Source organism: Pollicipes pollicipes, unplaced genomic scaffold, assembly GCF_011947565.3.
Source record: "Pollicipes pollicipes isolate AB1234 unplaced genomic scaffold, Ppol_2.1 Scaffold_4295;HRSCAF=5057_pilon_pilon_pilon, whole genome shotgun sequence".
Classification (NCBI taxonomy): domain Eukaryota; kingdom Metazoa; phylum Arthropoda; class Thecostraca; order Pollicipedomorpha; family Pollicipedidae; genus Pollicipes; species Pollicipes pollicipes.
In genome coordinates, this window is record NW_023596461.1 from 4,443,075 (window position 1) to 4,460,983 (window position 17,909).

General features: G+C 61.9%; 1 protein-coding gene and 1 pseudogene across 1 annotated transcript; one reads left to right on the forward strand and one right to left on the reverse strand.

The window, feature by feature from the left end:
* Window positions 1-1,772: 1,772 nt before the first annotated feature.
* On the forward strand, window positions 1,773-3,463 carry LOC119096552 (arylsulfatase B-like; annotated as a pseudogene).
* An 11,680-nt stretch (window positions 3,464-15,143) lies between these two features.
* On the reverse strand, window positions 15,144-17,783 carry LOC119096553 (ribonuclease Y). The gene is made up of 5 exons (XM_037219458.1): window positions 17,561-17,783; window positions 16,665-16,785; window positions 15,961-16,082; window positions 15,488-15,602; window positions 15,144-15,151 (listed from the first exon to the last, which is right to left on the reverse strand). Exons 1-5 carry the CDS (start codon window positions 17,747-17,749, stop codon window positions 15,144-15,146), a joined length of 555 nt encoding a protein of 184 aa, XP_037075353.1. The 5' UTR covers window positions 17,750-17,783.
* Between the last annotated feature and the right edge of the window lie 126 nt (window positions 17,784-17,909).

Genomic DNA, 17,909 nt, shown 5'->3' on the forward strand with positions numbered 1-17,909 from the left:
TATTGCAATACATCACTAGCCATTTCAAACTGACATCGCAGCACTGCACACTAGAGCTCAGCACGCCATGCCGCCACTACCATTAGGCCCTGTGCAGTCCTCAAAGAATAACATAGGGCACTTTACTCTAGGCACAGTGACGGGCATCGTTACCAAGTGTGCCATGACATGTGAGAATGCCACGCCACGGTGCACCGCTGTCCACAGCAAGCAGTCTGTCCGCTCCCCACTGCGGCGTCGAAGCACCCGACCGGCTGGTCCGGCGGTAACGGGGACCGACCTGATCTTCTGGCCGTGTGAAGTCTTCAGACCGGACATCTGGACCCGCACGCTGGCCGTCTGCGTCTCCGCCTGGTAGATGCGCGCCTCGGCCGACACCAGTGCCGCCTTGGCGGTGGCCAGCTGACTCTGCACTTCAGCTTCCGACCGCTCCGCGGACAAGAGGCGCTGGTGTAGCGAGGCTGAAAAAACTTGCTGCATCACCAACCTTGTACCATCACCTACACGCAGAGTACACATGGGACACACACAGCCGTCTGCGGTGATGCGCACATCAGTCCAGACTCCAATGCATATAATGATGGGCGGAAAGCCGGAGCAATACAGCACGCTGTCGATCTGCTGCCGTCACCGTCGCGGTCTGGCACCTGCAGCATCCGTGTATATTCATATCTGAGCTCACCGTGCGCCTGTGTGTTCATCCTACTCCTCATTTTGGAATTAAAGAAATATACCAGAAGGCATATACATATTTTTATTTACATATTTATAATATACATGTGTATATATACACACAAACATATATATACATATATATATATATATATATATATATATATATATATATATATGTACGTATGTATGTATAAAGGCTGTAGCAGCAGAACTTGACTTCGTTGGCGGCTTTGTACTTTGGGGGATACTGGGAACAAGCAACATTATCAACCACGTCTCTTACGTCAACCGCCGAAAGCTGTGTGCTTAGCTCTGTTTGCGTCCAAATCCTGACAAAGATGGCTCCTGATATCCCTCTGCTAAGAGCAAGGGAATGAAGTCGGACAGTCTGCTATTTTCCCGCCGGATGCTGCAAGGTGTTGAATGTTGGAAAACATCTTGTGAAATACGTATCACAAAAATTGGGGAAGGATATTTTGACATCTCCCGAGTTGCACGGAAAATCTCGCATTTCAAACTTCCCGACCTTAACGATGCTACACTTTTCAATACTATTGCCTACGCGACTCATGCCAGCCCGGAATACCAGCGGTGAGGACAACAGAAGAACGGTGTCTATGAAGTCTTTTGAGAGGTTAAGATTTTACCCAGCAAAGACGTAGATTGCTCTCTAAAACAAATGCCGTCTGCCACTATCCGTAGGTGTTTACCCATGTTTGACAGTAATGTGTTTCTTCCAAGCGTATATTTACATAACAGAGGCCATCTGAGCTTTGTCGACTGATAGCAGGCAGCGCAGGGGCGGCAGACAATATGTCATACGGGAGACACCAACCCGCCGGCCCGGGCACCGGGTGGCGGTCCTGAGGTCCATCCCCGCACCCGGCCGGCAATTTGGACGGCTCGCTGGCGGCGCATCATGCGCGCTGGTCACTTCGAGCCGCCTCCGACCTCCGGACGGGCTGGCGATGCCCGGCCGGAGCTGGCGCCGCCTCTCTGGCCGGCTGGCGGCCGTCCGCCGCGGCGTGGTCAGTGACCCGCGCGGGCTTCCGTCGACGGTCGGCAGCTCGCGCGCTCCAGCGGCGGCCGGACAAGCCACCCGCAGCCGGCCCGGCAGTGGCGGCAGGGATGCACGGCGGAGGGGTCATGCGTACCGGAGCCGCCCTGCTGCAGGCGGCCGGTCTACTGAGCCTCCTGTCCGCCGCCGTCGCTGCCTCCGCCGCCTCCGCCCGACACCGGCCGCCGCACATCGTCCTCATCGTGGCCGACGACCTGGGCTTCGACGACGCGAGTTTGCGCGGCTCGGACCAGATCCCGACGCCCAACCTGGACGCGCTGGCCGCGACCGGCGTGCCGCTGAGCCGCTACTACGTGCACCAGCTGTGCACGCCGTCCCGGGCAGCGCTGCTCACCGGCCGACTGCCGGTGCACACGGGCCTGCAGACGGACGTCATCTATGGCGCCGAGCCGTACGGTCTGGCCCTGGACGAGGCGCTGCTGCGCCGCAGTACCTGGAGCGACGCGGCTACCGCTGCCACGCCGTCGGCAAGTGGCACCTGGGCTTCTACCGGGAGGCCTACACGCCGACGCGTCGCGGTTTCCGCTCGCACTTCGGCTACTGGACCGGGCACATTGACTACTACGACCACACGGCCCACGAAGGCGCCCTCTGGGGGCTGGACCTGCGGCGAGGGCTGGAGCTGGTCGGCGGCGCGTTCGGCCAGTACACCACCGAGCTCTTCACGACCGAAGCCGAGAGACTGATAGGCGCGCACAACGCCTCGCGCCCGCTGTTCCTCTACCTGGCGCACCACGCGGTGCACGCCGGCAACGCCTACGCCCCGCTGCAGGCGCCGGCCGCGGCGCGCGCGCGCTTCCCCTGGATCACGGACGAGCGGCGGCGCGCGTTCGCCGGCATGGTGTCCGAGCTGGACGCGTCGGTGGGACGCGTGGTGTCGGCGCTGGCCGCGGCTGGTCTCCTCAACGACACGCTGCTCGTGTTCACCACAGACAACGGCGGCGCAGTGGGGGGCGTTGACGCCAGCGCCGCCTCTAACTGGCCCCTGCGCGGCGGCAAGTACACGCTGTGGGAAGGGGGCGTGCGCGGCACCGGACTGGTGTGGAGCCCGCGCCTGCCGCGCCGCTCGCGGCCGCTCTCACGCGCTGTGCACGTCACAGACTGGCTGCCGACGCTGTACGAGGCGGCCGGCGGCCGGGCGGCCGACCTGCGCCGACTGGACGGCGTCAGTCAGTGGGCGGCGCTGAGCGGCGCCGCGCCGCCGCCCGCCGCGCCGCGCCGCCTACTGCACAACATCGACCCGGCCACCAACTACTCGGCGTTGCTTGACGGGCGGTACAAGCTGGTGACGGGTCAGCCGTTTCCGTGGAACTGCTGGTACGGCGGCGGCGGGCGCAATGCGTCCGGCGCCGACCTGTACGCCCTGATGGTGGACTCCGCCGCCGGTCGCGCCGCGCGCCGGCTCGGTCTGAACGTCACACGCCGTCTGCGCCGCCGCACCTGCGGCCGCCAGCTGGCCGTGAGGTGGCGGCCCGCGGCCGGCCGAGCCCACGCCGAAACTGCGCTGGAGGCCTGCGTGTTCGATGTGGCAGCCGACCCGTGCGAGTTCACCGACCTGTCGCCGGCACAGCCGCAGCTCCGCGCGCGGTTGTGCTGGCTCTGCTGGAGCGCTACAGGCGCTCCATGGTGCCGTCGCGCAAGAAGCCGGCCGACCCGCGCGCCGACCCGCGCCTCTGGGGCTACAAGCTGGGTGCCGTGGGCCTGACATGACGCCAACGTGACGCCGGCACGCTGCCGACGCTGACGGCTGCCAGGTCCCATCACGCTGCCCGCTGCCGACGCTGATGCTGCCAGGTCCACCACGCCGTCAACTGCCGACCTGACGGCCGCCAGGTCCCATCACGCTGGCCCGCTGCCCGCTGACGGCGCCAGGTCCCACTCTGCCGCTGCCGACGCTGACGGCTGCCAGGTCCCATCACGCTGCCCGCTGCCGACGCTGACGGCGGCCAGGTCCCATCACGCTGCCCGCTGCCGACGCTGACGGCTGCCAGGTCCCATCACGCTGCCCGCTGCCGACGCTGAAGGCTGCAAGGTCCCACCACGCTGCCAGCTGCCGACGCTGATGCTGCCAGGTCCCACCACGCTGCCAGCTGCCGACGCTGACGCTGCCGCACACCGCGTGGACACACACCACACGGCTGGCATGCAAATATGCATACTGCGTACGCCCGGGAGCTTCCTCACAGCCGTTTGTATGTGAATGGCGAGCTGGAGATACACCAGCCGACTGCATCGTCTCAGCTCTGTTCTGAGGTTGGACGTGACGAGCAGAGGCCCGGAACTCGCCCAGGTCTGCGGGCGGTGTTGTCCTTCCCCCAGCAGGAGATGGCTTCTGGTCTGATCGTACAGATTTCTGGTGATTTTGTACTGATCTCTGAAGGCTCGAGACTAACCCTCGACGGCTTGGTACTAGCGTGTGATGGCAAAATACAACTACGTCCCAGCCTATCACCGTTATGTGACGGACGTGCGTATGGTGGTCTGTATCATGCTCCTGTTCAAGGTTGTACCGGGTCAGTCAGTCAGCCCGGGTCGGTGTTCCAGTTGCAATGGAATCACAATTATCGAAGCGCAAGGCTTACTTCGTGCCATTGAGCCCACCAGCCCAATTGACCACCGAATAACCTATCCTAGCCTGTTGGCTTGCTAATGACGGGACTTGACCGCATTACGGAATAACCATCATCATGGCGGAGCGTCGGTGACGGTGGTTAGGGCATTGACCAATTGGCCTATGACGGCATGCCATGATATGATACTACGATACTCCTGACCACTAGACCTTGGCATGTACGTGGCCGTGGAAGTGTAAGCACACTAAGCTCGACACGCCACATGCTGCATCGGTACTGACTTCTTGGTACGGACTTATGCAAGCAGACTGCTCCTCAGCGGACCAGCAGCCAGCCTCTGCCGCAAGACGTGAGGCTGGCTGCTGGGTCCGGGTAGACTGACCTATGACGTCCGGGTAGACTGGCCTATGACGTCCGGGTAGACTGACCTATGACGTCCGGGTAGACTGACCTATGACGTCCGGGTAGACTGACCTATGACGGAGCGGAGGTCATCCTTGTCCTGCAGCTGCGTCAGCTCCTGGCGCAGTCTGTCAGTCGCCTCCTCGGCGGCCAGCCGCTGCGCGCGCAGGAAGCTCAGCTGACCGGCGGCCAGGTCGAGCATGCTCTTCAGCCGGTCCCGCTCGCCCTCGGCCTCCACCTGCAGGTCAGCCGGGCCCGGTCAGAGACAGGCGCCGGGGCCGGGGCAGAACAGGTGGCCGCACACTCCCAGCCGCGGCGGGGCAGTGTCGGCGGCTGAGTCGGCCCCAGCGGTGAGAGGTGAGCGAACAGCGGTGGTGAGCTCACGCCCGCCGCCGGGGTCCGGTGGAGGTCCGGTCCGGTCCAGCTCAAGCCCGGTCCCAGCGTCGGGTGGCACACGCCAGGGTCGGCCGTACTCGTAAGCCGTAACCCGCTGCAGCCGAGCCCTGTCGGTCGGATCACGTGACTCACCAGCCGCCGCCTCAGGTCCGGATGGACCCGGAACACGTGACTCACCAGCCGCCTCCTGAGATCCGGGTGGGCCGGATCACGTGACTCTGAGGAGCTGCATCACGTGACTCACCAGCCGCCGCCTCAGGTCCTGGTGAACCGCATCACGTGACTCACCAGCCGCCGCCTCAGGCCCTGAGGAGCTGCATCACGTGACTCACCAGCCGCCGCCTCAGGTCCTGGTGAACCGAATCACGTGACTCACCAGCCGCCGCCTCAGGTCCGGGTCCTCTGCTGCCTCTGCGGCCGGGGTCTCAGTCAGCTGATCGGCCAACCGAGCAAGCGCCAGCCGGCCGGCGGCGCCCGCCTCCGCCAGCTCCGCCACACGACCCTCCAGCTCCGCACAGCGCCCCTCGCACTCAGCCAGGTGGTCTGCAACACGGTCCGCGACGCTAGCGTCAGAGGTTGACGTGCTGACAAAAATACTTAAAAACTTGCACGCGCATGCAGATTTGGCGCTGGTGAGGTAGCTTCTTTCGCCGGCCGCCGCAGGAAACTCCCACAAACAGGAAGAAAACGTCAACACGATGGTGTTCCACCCACGCGGCCGCGAGCGTCCTACCGAGACGACAGCAGGCCTTGTTAGCCGCTCCCCCGCCCCCCACCGACAGCCTGTCGGCCGGCCACGCCGACTACCTTTCAGCTTCCTTTCTACCTTTCAGCAGCTGCGCCACACGGTCGGCATGGTCGGCGCGCCGGCGCTGCTGCTGCTCGCGTGACGTCATCTCGGCTAGCTGAGCGCGTAGCGCCGTCTGCGGCACAATGGGCGCGCTTTACGTGTGTGGGAGTGGGCGAGCATCAGTCACGGCTGCAGGCACGACCAAGGCGGATAATTTTCGGCTGACATCCCCCCCCCCCCCGCCCTAATCCTCTTCCTATCTTCCATACATCAGCCCAATCACACGTCTCACAATTGAACAGAGCGCAGAAGGCCAGGCTGCCTCAGCGCGAAACCAGAGCGCTAACAGCCGGCCCAGGAGTGCACTGACATGCGTTCGCAGCACCCCCACCCCCTTAAGGCCTGTGATTCTCGGCGGGCCCGAAACAGTCTACACGAGCGGCGCAGGACCGGCGCGGGGACGGCGCAGGGGCGGCGGGGGCCAGCGGGGGCGGCGCAAGGGCGGTGGGGGCCAGCGGGGGCGGCGCAAGGGCGGCGGGGGCCAGCGGGGGCGGTGGGGGGCGGCGAGGGCCAGCGCACCTCGTCGGTAGCGGTGGTCTGGTCGTCGCCGTCGGCGGCGGGGTCGGCCGGCGGCTGCTGCTCGGCCAGCTGCTGCCTCAGCAGCGCAAGCTCGGCCTCCAGCAGGCGGCTGGTGCGCTCCTCCCCCAGCTGGCGGCGCGGGCACGGCGCTCAAACGGCCGGACGGCGTTCACCCCAGCAGGCACGCCAGCCCGTCCGCGACGTCACAACCGCGCGCTGCATCCACTATCAAGCCACCGCCGCCGGTGCGGGAGAGCGAGCCGCACACCGCGGGTGTCTATTTGTACCATGGAGCGCAATCAGTCACATTTTTTTATTATCTGGCGAGTGGCATGAGCTGGGCGAACAATATTTTCGGTTCATTATAAGAGACGGGGTTGTCGTGGGCGTGAGGGACACGCACATTATTTGAGACCAAGTTTCAACTTAAACTTACCAGCTTCTCCTGATTTGACAGCATCGTAGCGTATTTTGCTGTCACCTCGTCCACCTTGCTGTTGACCTCTGTGACCTTTGACAGGGGGGCACTCTTCTCAAGTTCACGTTGTAGAACAGAGATTTGGAATTCCAGCTTCGCCTAAGAAAAAAGGGGACAGAAAGTTCACTGGCAGTCTTTGGACATTCATCGATCCCACAAACATACCTCACACGAAGACAGCGCACGCCTCCACGTCGCCGCCGCGGCGCTGCTGCGGACCGCAGCACCCCACGCGAGCGGAGCGATGCCAATGCAACCGTCCTAACCCTCCTCCGCCAACCCTAGTGCGGACTGCCAGCCAGATCCCAGAATCTAGTCTTATCATGACTGCTCCGGCTCGTCGCCCGACTCCCCACAGCCAGCCGGTGGCGGACCGGCCGATGTCGCCGGTCGGCCGTCCGACGTCACCTTGTCGGCTCGCAGGGCGGCCAGGCGGTCGGCGGTGGCCAGCTGCGCCTGCTGCAGCTCCTGCTCGGCCCGGTGCAGCCGCGCCGCCAGCTCGGTCCGCTCCGACGCCAGCAGCCGCAGCCGGCGCTCAGCGCGCAGCAGCCCGCTGACGCGCAGTGCCATCTGTCGGTGCACCTCGGCGACTCGAGTGCGCTGCTCGTCCGCCGGCGCCTGCAGCGCCAAGGCGCCGGCCTCCAGCTGCTGCAGCTGCGCCCGCAGCACCTGGTGGGAGTGGACGCCGCGTCAGCGCACCGCCCCGGCCCGGGTCAAGGCCACCGCGCTGTCACCTGCCGGCATGCCCGCGCCAACCGCACCTGGTTCTCCGAGCTGGCCTCCTCGTGCTGCTGCTCGAGCTGTCGCCGCTCGGCCTGCCACTTGTCGGCGTCCTCGGCGCGCTGTCGGTAGAGCAGACCCATCTGGTGGCGAAAGACGGCAAACTTCTGCCGCAGTGTCTCCAGCTCGGCGCGCGCCTGTTGGCCGTCCCGGCCGTGGTCGTCCAGAGCCTGGCGGGAGGGCGGCGCTGGTGAGCGGTGGGGTCAGCCGATCGGCCGGAGCGCCGCCTGCGCCTGGCAAGGCTGCCGCCTGGCACTGCCGAGAATAGGCTGGCAGCCGGCCACCGTACGCGAGGACACGCGGCAGATGGAGAGTGCTTACAGCTACAAAACCCTGCTCCGAGTCTTATTATGACTAAACAGCAACTGTGGTGCATCTGATACACATTTGAAGCCTGAATTAAACACAGCCATGGTGGCAGGCCGCGCAGGGGGAGGAGGGAGTGTACCGACACGAGTAAGCAGCGCTTGACCGAACGCGCCGTCGGTCTTCCACGCAGCTACGCTAAATGAGCATCCAGTCACCAAACACTTTTGACCCAGTCATCCCGCCACGTATCCAAGCCGGCCGACCGCACGACGGCTGAGCCGACCCCCGGGTCATCACCAGCCAGTCCGGTTGGTCGCCGCTGCCGACACGCCCCCGGCTACCTTGAGCGCCACAATCAGCTGGCCGGTCAGCTGGCCGATGACGCGGCTGCTGGAGGCGGCCAGGTGCGGCGGCAGCACCAGGCCCGCCGCCAGCGCCTCCAGCGCCGGCGCGTCGCCGCCGGCCGGCACCGAGCTCACGCTGGCGCCGCGCAGTTCGGCTCTGGGGGCGCACCGGAGCTCCGGCTAAGAGCGTGGCAGACACAGGCTCCGCCGCTGTCATGTCTCAGCCCCAGGCTTGGATCACGGGGGCGGGTGTGAATCGGCCGCGCCGTAATGATAATGGGTGCAGCAGACTGTGACGTCATGGCCAGGCCGGCTACGCGCGTCGACATGCATTTCATATTGTCCAACGGCGAGAATAGAGTCAAAAATTTGAGCAAAGACCGGCCAGAGATCCGGCGGTTGTCACGATTCTGCGGTCTAACACAGCAGCACGGGGCAGCAGGCGGGGGAGAGCTGAGCTAGCCGGGACAGGGCAGGCCGCTGCACCCGACACAGAGCATAGCAGTATGGGGCAGCAGGCGGAGCAGAGTTGAGCTAAGGGGGACAGGACAGGCCACTACACCCGGCACAACGCACAGCAGCGCGGGACAGCAGGCGGGCAGAGCTGAACTCACCGGGACAGGACAGACCACTACACCAAGCACAGCGCACCCATCGGTACGATCCGGGTCTGCTCAGCGCGGGGCGGCGTCATCCCACCCCAAACGGCCGGAGCTGAACTGAGCGGGCTCCCGCCGAGCCGGCGTCGGAACGAGGCAGCGCGCCAAATCACCTGGCGGCGCGCAGCTGGTTGCGCAGTTCGTCGTTCTTGCCCTCCAGCTGCTGCAGCATCGAGTAGGGCACGAGCGCCGAGTGGAACTGGCCCACCAGGCTGCGGGTGTCCATCGCCTGCAGGAGCGCCTCCAGCGAGGGCGCCGCCACCTTGACGGCGCTCACCGCTGCCGGCGCGGCCACAAGTGAAACGGCGACAGAGCCCAACCGCAGCACAGGCAGGGCATACCTTCACGACTGACCATCGCCGCCACAATCTTATCATCAGTCTAGCTGAGAGAGAGAGAGAGAGTTCAAGGGAAAAAGGATGGCGTAGGCGTCAGTCATTTGCATCATGTTTGAAAGCAATAGTCCGCAGGGTTCAAAGCGAGGAGGCACAAAGCGGAAGAGAAAAGACATCATGACGCAACGAGTTCAGCCCACCAAACCGGCTCGCTGACACACCTGTACTGAGGACCCTCACTACAAAGAGGCCATGTGCGATAGTGAAATCTTATCGTCCGGCAGACATATCGCCAATGCCGCAGAAGCTGCTCTTTCCTCGGCACGTTCGCTGCAACACACGCTGGCGCAGCGCGTGGCGCCCTACCGTCCTGCTCGCGGATGCTGGTGAGAATCTCGCGCATGCCGGTACGCAGCTGGTCGTTCTCGGCCCGGGCGAGCGCGGCGGCCCGCTCGGCCTCTGCCAGCCGCTCGCGCGCCGCCGTCAGCTCCGCCTCCAGCCCGGCCAGCCGAGCGAACACGTCGGCCGACGGCGTGCGCTCCAGGCTGGCCGGCGGCCGCGCTGCAACACGCCCGCGCCGTCACCAGCGGCACCGAGGGCAGCAGCAGGGGGAGGCAGCAGCGGCGGTGCGTTTGACAAAGGGTTTGGCCCTGTATGGCGACTTCGCATGGTGGTAGAGCATAGCCGCTGTGACGGACCCGGAGCTGTGATCACGCGCAATGCCAGGCGTTGCTCGCCCATTGCAGCGCACGACGAGCTCGGCCGAACCTCCAGTCGCACAACGCAGCGGACCACGACGGCCGTGTGAGACGGCCAACGCCCTCAACAAACGGTGCACGAGGCGGTCGAGTGCGCAGAACGTCCCGCGTCTCAGAGCATTCGAACGAGGCGCAGGGAGGTGCAGCGAGTCCACCCCAATCCAGACACTGGCGCTTTATGTTGAGGACCGTTGATGCGGGCAAAATCGATAAGGAGTATGCTGGCACCGGCTGACCTGGCCCCAGGCGGCGCACGTATTCCCAGAACTCCTTGCGCTGCCGGCAGATGTCGCGGATCTCGTCCGGCGAGAGGCCGGCCTGGCCGCCCGAGATCAGCTGCCGGCTCAGCTTGCGGTTCTGGCGGCGGAGGCGGCGGCCGTGAAGGGCTGAGGCGCGGTCCAGGTACGTCAGAGGCAGACTCCAGTGGCAGCGGGCCTAATACAGGCGCGGTCCAGGTACGTCAGAGGCAGACTCCAGTGGCAGCGGGCCTAATACAGGCGCGGTCCAGGTACGTCAGAGGCAGACGTATCCAGTGGCAGCGGACCCAACACTGGCGCGGTCCAGGTACGTCAGAGGCAGACGCGTCCAGTGGCAGCGGGCGGAATACAGGCGCGGTGCAGGTACGTCAGAGGCAGACACGTCCACTGGTAGCGGGCCCAACACCGGCACGGTTCAGGTACGTCAGAGGCAGACACGTCCGCTGGCAGCCGGCCCAACACCGGCACGGTCCAGGTACGTCAGAGGCAGACACGTCCGCTGGCAGCCGGCCCAACACCGGCACGGTCCAGGTACGTCAGAGACAGACGCGTCCAGTGGCAGCGGGCCCAACGCTGGCACGGTCCAGGTACGTCAGAGGAAGACGCGTCCAGAGGCAGAGGGCCCAACACTGGCGCGGTCCAGATACACCAGAGGCAGACACCTCCAGTGGCAGCGGGCCCAACACTGGCAAGTTTAGGAGCCCGGACGAGCAGCAGCGGCAGCGCACGGCGCGGTCGAGGAGCACCGCAAACGTCGCAGGCTACAGATGACTGGCTGGTGATGCCCTCATGTCGGAAACGCGCATCGCAAGTAAGACGGCTTCATGTGTTTTTGTCATACGTGAGCTTCAGACGTTCTCAACAGGTATCAAGACTAACCAGGCTTTAAGACTTCACCGTCATCTAACCATCCTTGAAAGCAATCGATTCACATCCGGTAGTTAAACAGACAAACACGAGACAAATGTTCCGGATTGATGAGTAACCAGAGCCAACACGAGTTCTGATTACCAACGTCGATTCCCTCGCCGCGCAGGTATGTACCTCCAATTTTAGAGCTATCCTCTCCTCCTCGAGCTTCTCCACCTCCCTTTCCAGCACGTGGACGAGCTTCTCCTTGCCCGCGTTATTGGCCACCAGGTCCGCGGCCTCGTGCGGCTCCATGCCCAGGCGGCTCCTGCCAAAACACGTCCGGCCGTCAGCACCGGTCGCAACGTAACACAATCTGCGCCCGCCAGTGCGTACTCCCGCGGGCTGGAACGGAAGTGAAGTATGGAGTTCGACGCATCCCGTCACTGCCTACGCGGCCCTCAGCGCCAAGAGTGACAAGGGGGGGGGGACATCAGCTCGTGCCCCACGCGCATACACACCAGCTGGTGGCAATGCTGCCGCCGCCGCCTGTGCGGGCGGTGCGGCACGGCGGCGCGGGGGGTGGCGGCCCACCTCAGTCCCGTGTTCTCGTCCACCAGCTCCGTGAGGTGGCGCTGCACCAGGTTGATGTAGCTGTTCTGCTCGGCCACCTGGCGGTCGCGCACGCCGACCTGGCGCTGACACTCCTTGATTTCAGCCACCGCCTCCGACAGTCCGAACTCGCCCTCCATCACCTCCCGCAGCTTCACCGTCAGCTCCGTCACCTGCGCACAGGTCATGTCAGGTCAGGTCAGGTCAGGTCAGGTAAGACCGGGCCCGTCCTCCATGGACTCTTGCCCTTTCACTGCCAGCTTCGCCACCGCATATCAGAACACTGATGCAATCATGGACAAAGAACAGGCCAGGCGTGCCTCGCTCTCCATCGGCTTTCGTAGCCCGGTCACAGGTCAGGTCGGGAGTCAGATCAGATTAGGAGGCATCGGATCAGGGCGCGTCAGGTCAGGGTGCCTTGGCTCAGATCGATTCGACCGGATGCATCGATTGCATCAATTGACTGTCAGCTTGGTCCGCAAACACCGGTCAGGATCGGATAACGCAAGGGCACAACGACCCGGGCTCAGGTCACTTTCTGCATCCTCGTCGTCACGCCCACTCCCCCATCGTTCTACCGCCGAGCTCCAGAACATTAGACAACCCAGCGCCGCCGCGAGCGTGCTGCGCTCAGTCAGCCGGTAAGGACGGACCGCCGCCGGCCGACGCCTCACCTGATCGTTGTAGTCGGCCGCCTGCTGCTCGGTGGCCTCCAGCTGGGTGGTCAGCTGGCGCACCTGAGCCTCGGCGCGCGCCAGGTCGGCCCGCACGGCCAGCAGCGAGCTCGGTGCCGGCTCACCGCTGTCCAGCACAGGAAACGAGTCGCTAGTCAGAGGGACGCCGGCTGGGCGCCAGCTCACTCCGGCCCAGACGCGGAGCACGCCGCGTCAGGTGCGGCGCGGCACACCGACATCTCGATTCATGTGGCGCGGCACACCGACAGAGCCGCTGGCACCACGCGGTGTACCACAGACGTCACGTCTGACGCGGCATCGGCCACTGACACTGACCCCGGAGCGGCAGTGCCCACTGACCGACCGGTCGGTGTGGAGCGGTACCAGCCAGACGCCCTGCCGACCCCGTGCGGCGCGACCTCGCCACCCAGCAGGGCCGCCTCACCTGGACGTGGTGCCACGCTCGCGGCTCTGCTCCAGCAGCCGGGTGGTGGTCTCCATGTCGGTGGTGGCACGGCGCAGCGCCGCCTGCTGCGTCGCCAGCTGGCGCCGCTGCTGCTCGCACTGCTGCTGCAGCTCGCCGATGCGCCGCTTGTCCGAGTCCACGTCTGGTGTCGTCTGCTGGCGGCGGCCGAGCCGAGAGTCAGCTGGGCCAGTGCCGGGCACGGGACTGAACAGCCCAGGCTGGGCTGATGGCGATGGACACGGACAACACGTCTGAGGGCCCGGCTGATGGCGCGGAGCACGGGATAGAACGATTGAGGGCCCGGCTGATGGCGTGCAGCAGGGAATACAACGGCTGAGGGCCCAGCTGATGACGAGGGGCAAGGGATAGAGCGGCTGAGCGCCCGGCTGATGGCGAGGAGCACGGAATACAACGGCTGAGGGCCCGGCTGATGGCGAGGGGCATGCCAGTGAGGCGAGCGTTCACAAACGCTGACTGGCAAGAGCGGAGTTCGCTGACAACGAGCCGCAGCGACTGGAAGCCGAGAAACACGCATGGGTTGTGGGCACACAAGTCCTGCCTAGTCTACAGTGAGGACGCTGGCGGGGCGTTACCCTGACGTTGGCGCGGCGCAGCTCGGCCTGCAGACCCTCTATCTCGGTGTCGCGGTCCGTGATGAGCCGCTTGAACTCCTCAGTGCGCTGCTCCACGATGGCCGACAGCTGGTCAAACTGACGGTCGCGACGCAGCTTCACCGCCTGCAGCTCGGCCACCTGCGCCTCCAGACGTTGGATGGTGCGAGCCGCCTCGCCACTGCCATCTGGCGGACGGTGCACGAATCAGTCGGCGACTCGACGGATAAACTCCCGTCACATGCGAACGACACTGCAGGCCCGCACCGAGGCAACGACCACCTCTAACATTCACAGTCCACAACACGAGCAACCCTACAGAACAGAGGGAGGGGAGCGCTAGAGGACAGAAGGAGGGGAGCACTACAGGACAGAGGAAGGAGAGCGCAAGAGGACAGAGGGAGGGGAGCACTACAGGACAGAGGAAGAGGAGCACTAGAGGACAGAGGAAGGGGAACGTTAGAGGACAGAGGGAGCCGAGCGTTAGAGAACAGGGGATGAGAGGAGACGGGAGGAGCTGCACCACCGGATGACGAAAAGGAGGCTTCCCCGATCCCATGGACACCTCTAGTCAGGGTCTTCCTGGCCTTCCGATCGGCACTTTGTTTCAGTACCAGCGTCGCCTCGTCAGGTCGACGCACGCACACCATGATCAGACGCATGCTTCATTGCGATTCTGTACACTGGTGAGAGCTGTCTGAATTGCGGGCCGGTCCAGAGCTGTTCCAGCCGGCCGTGGCCATAGGCCGCCAGCCGCCAGTCCAGAACTGGTCCAGCCGTGGCCAGAGGCCGCCAGCCGCCAGTCCAGAGCTGGTCCAGCCGTGGCAGACGCCGCCAGCCGCCAGTCCAGAACTGGCCCAGCCGCGGTCAGACACCGCCAGTAGGTAGCAGCACTGCGGGCTGTGATATCACACCTTGCTCGCCGCGCGGCGCCGGCCGAGGCTGCTTCCTGAAGATCTCGAACTCGGCCGTCATGTCCTCGATCTGGCGCGTGGCCTCTGATAGCTGGTCGCGCAGTGAGACCACCTGAGCTTTCATCTCCGACTTGTCCTTCTCGTGCGCCTGGAGACGGCGGCGAGACCGGAGGCGCCTCAGCCGCTTGGACCCACGCGAGTATTGTGGACGACAACATGTGTGTCTGTCTCTGTTCAACACGTACTACTTAAAAGCCGATTTTTTCGATTTCACTCTCTTCGTTTTCTTCATGAAAACGCACATACGACATTGAAATACGTAAGTTGCGATTACGCACCAGCTCGAGGCTGTTCTGTTATCGTTTAAGCGTCTACCAAACAGCAGATTCAGCCTCTTACACACCGCTACTAGGCCGCTTGGGCAGTCATATCATCTCGACGTTGACAGATGGTCTTAGTTGAACCGCACGGTTCCACACGAACATGCCATTGACACCTGAGCGTGCGGAAAGAACACTACCGGACCTCGACGTCGTCGAGTAGCACGTTGATGTACTGGTTCTTCTGCCGGATCAGTTCCGCATACTGGTGCTCGCCAGCGTCCTCAGGATCCTGCCCGCCATCACACAGCATCAATACAGGCTCGAGTGACAGTGACCGAACGGCTCTTTTGATAGATCGGTACCAAACACGTGATACCCAACAGATTGACAGACAAATATTGACGGATATTCCAACGAATTTCACGCCCTGTACCTATGAATAGCATTCATAGAACTTATACTGTATTTCGCCACACTATCAGCGTCCCTGACTCGCAGCTGGTCGACGCGGCCGCTGCCATCCAACGTGGCTGTTTTCTCGTCTTCTCAACCGCAAACCAGCGACGCTGACGCCGTTCCTAGCAAGCACGAGCCGGCCGGCTCCCGCCACCGTTGGCGTGCCCACCTACCGATCTGGAGTCATATCCGCGACGCAGCTCGTCCAGGGTCTCGTTCAGCTGCTCCACCTGGCGCCGCAGCTCGCGCCGCTCCATCTCCAACTCCTCCACACGCGCCGACAGCTGAAACGCACCGTCATGCCCGCAGCGTGATCGCTGTCACATGGCCGCCGCCGTCGACGCGTGCCCCGTCTCCAGCTGTCATGTGATAGGACGGCAACTATCGTGCACAGATCACGACGCCCGCAACACTTAACACGGTCCACATGCCCAATTCGATTGACCTCTGGCAGGGGAACGTCGACCATTCCCAAGGATAAGCCCCCCGGCGTTCCCACTCGGGTCCTGGAACGACATTCGCATTGCTGTGTTATTATCCAGCTCATACTCCATTGAAACAGTGAGAATTTTCCTGCACAGCACAAAGAAAAATCGTCGCCTTCCTCTACCGTCGGCGCCAACAACACCGTTCCGTCCATACCTTGTCCGTTTCGTGCTTCTCGTCATCAAGCTGCCGCTGTTTGGTCTTGAGGTCCTTCTTCAGCTGACTGCGGGCGGCCTGTAGCTCCTCCACCTCCGTCCTGAGCTCCACGCCCCGGGCGTCTGCGGCGGACGGCACCCTCCGGACACTCACACGAGCCATTCGTCCGGCATCACTTAGGCAATCACACGAGCCATTCGTCCGGCACCCTCCGGACACTCACACGAATATTCGTCCAGCACCACCCGGACACTCACGCGAGCCATTCGTCCAGCACCATCCGGACACTCACACGAACCATTTGTCCGGCGCCATCCGGACAATTACACCAGCCATTCGTCCGGCACCACCCGGACGCTCATACCAGCCATTCGCCAGCACTGAACAGAAAATTCGCGCTACAGTCACCATATACCCGCACGCAGTAGCACGCAGCACAATACTAGACATACAAGCAGACGTCGTCATCAATGGTTCAGGTGTATTACCTTAAGAGTTTTCCAGCACTGGTTGCCAACGCATACAACTGAGACGAACATCTCATCACGACGACTGAATATGTAACATGCCAGCTCCGTGTAGGGTCGAGACTCAAGGACACCAAGGCTTAGTAATAATGAGTAACCTGAAATTCAAGCAAATGTATGATAGCAGCATGCTCCATGACAACGGAAATAGCACCCAACTAATAAAAAACAACCCACCTGCACCCTTGCTCTTGTACTTGTTGACCAGCTTCTGAAGTTCTGAATTGCGTTGTTTAAGCTCTTCATTTTCTCCTGATGCTTCTGCACGTTTTTCGATCTCCTCGACAGCCACAGACAGCTGAAGATCCAGAATGGAAATGTTATGACAGCCAAGCGTACATATCACGGTGGGCTTGGAGAATCATTGGTATCATCAGTTGATACCAAGGTGTCATCACACATCCATTAGCAGACCTTGTGTTAAAGCATCACTAGTTGTTGCAATGGTCACACTATATATCAGACAACTGTCAGTCTATCACTAAGAGGTTCTTTGAATGGCCAGAGTAAGTTTGACCAAAGAAGGGTCAGTGCAATTTAAACTCAGCCCATGCATGAAACTGTCTGTGAAGTAGAAGGGAAAACCCACCACCACAGATTTCTGGGTTTTGAAATGGTCAGCATGGGTGTCAAGTAAAAAAGAGTGGACTTTTGGACTTGGACTGGAAAGAATTGACTTTTTGGTAAGAGGCTGAGCCTGTGACTAAGTGTGTTCAACAGTATACAGGATCCCTGATAGGGACTCAATACAGACAGATTGCATTCTACTCAAGTTGGCAGTCACTTTGCAATGAGCATGTCAGCAGAAAGAGCAGGACTAAAGGACTTGTGTTATATCAAATAGTTGTGGGTTGCACAACTAGCTGACCACATTACAATAAAAGGTGCAGTCCAAGAATGGGCAGCAGCACATGGCCAGTACATTCATGACAAGAATGGCATACTAGGTTCCATAAAAAATCACTCTTGCATGGTCAGTAGACTTGCAACTGGCTCCACACTGGTACAGAAGGATATGCAGCTATATGCCTGATAAAGACCATGAAAAGGCAAGAATCGGAACTATACAATACCTGTTCTTGCTTGCATCTCATGGCATATTGAGCTAGAATGACTAGCTGAGCAAGCTGATCTTTGTCTAGCTTTCCTGAAATGTTCTCTTTCAGTGCATCTATGCCAGAGTACAACTCCTCTAGCTTATCTTCAGGTAGATCACTGCTGATATCAAATTCCAGCAGCTGCTGGATGTCCAGCCCACCCATTTCCTTTACAACTTTTGAGGCTCTTGATATATTTTTTCCAGTGTTCTTACACAAAATTATAAATGGTCTTGCTCACAACATTGTGCTGAAACATTTGGCACACAACATCAGTTCAACAGCCATATACGGCATATACACAACATACATATTCTAATATGTT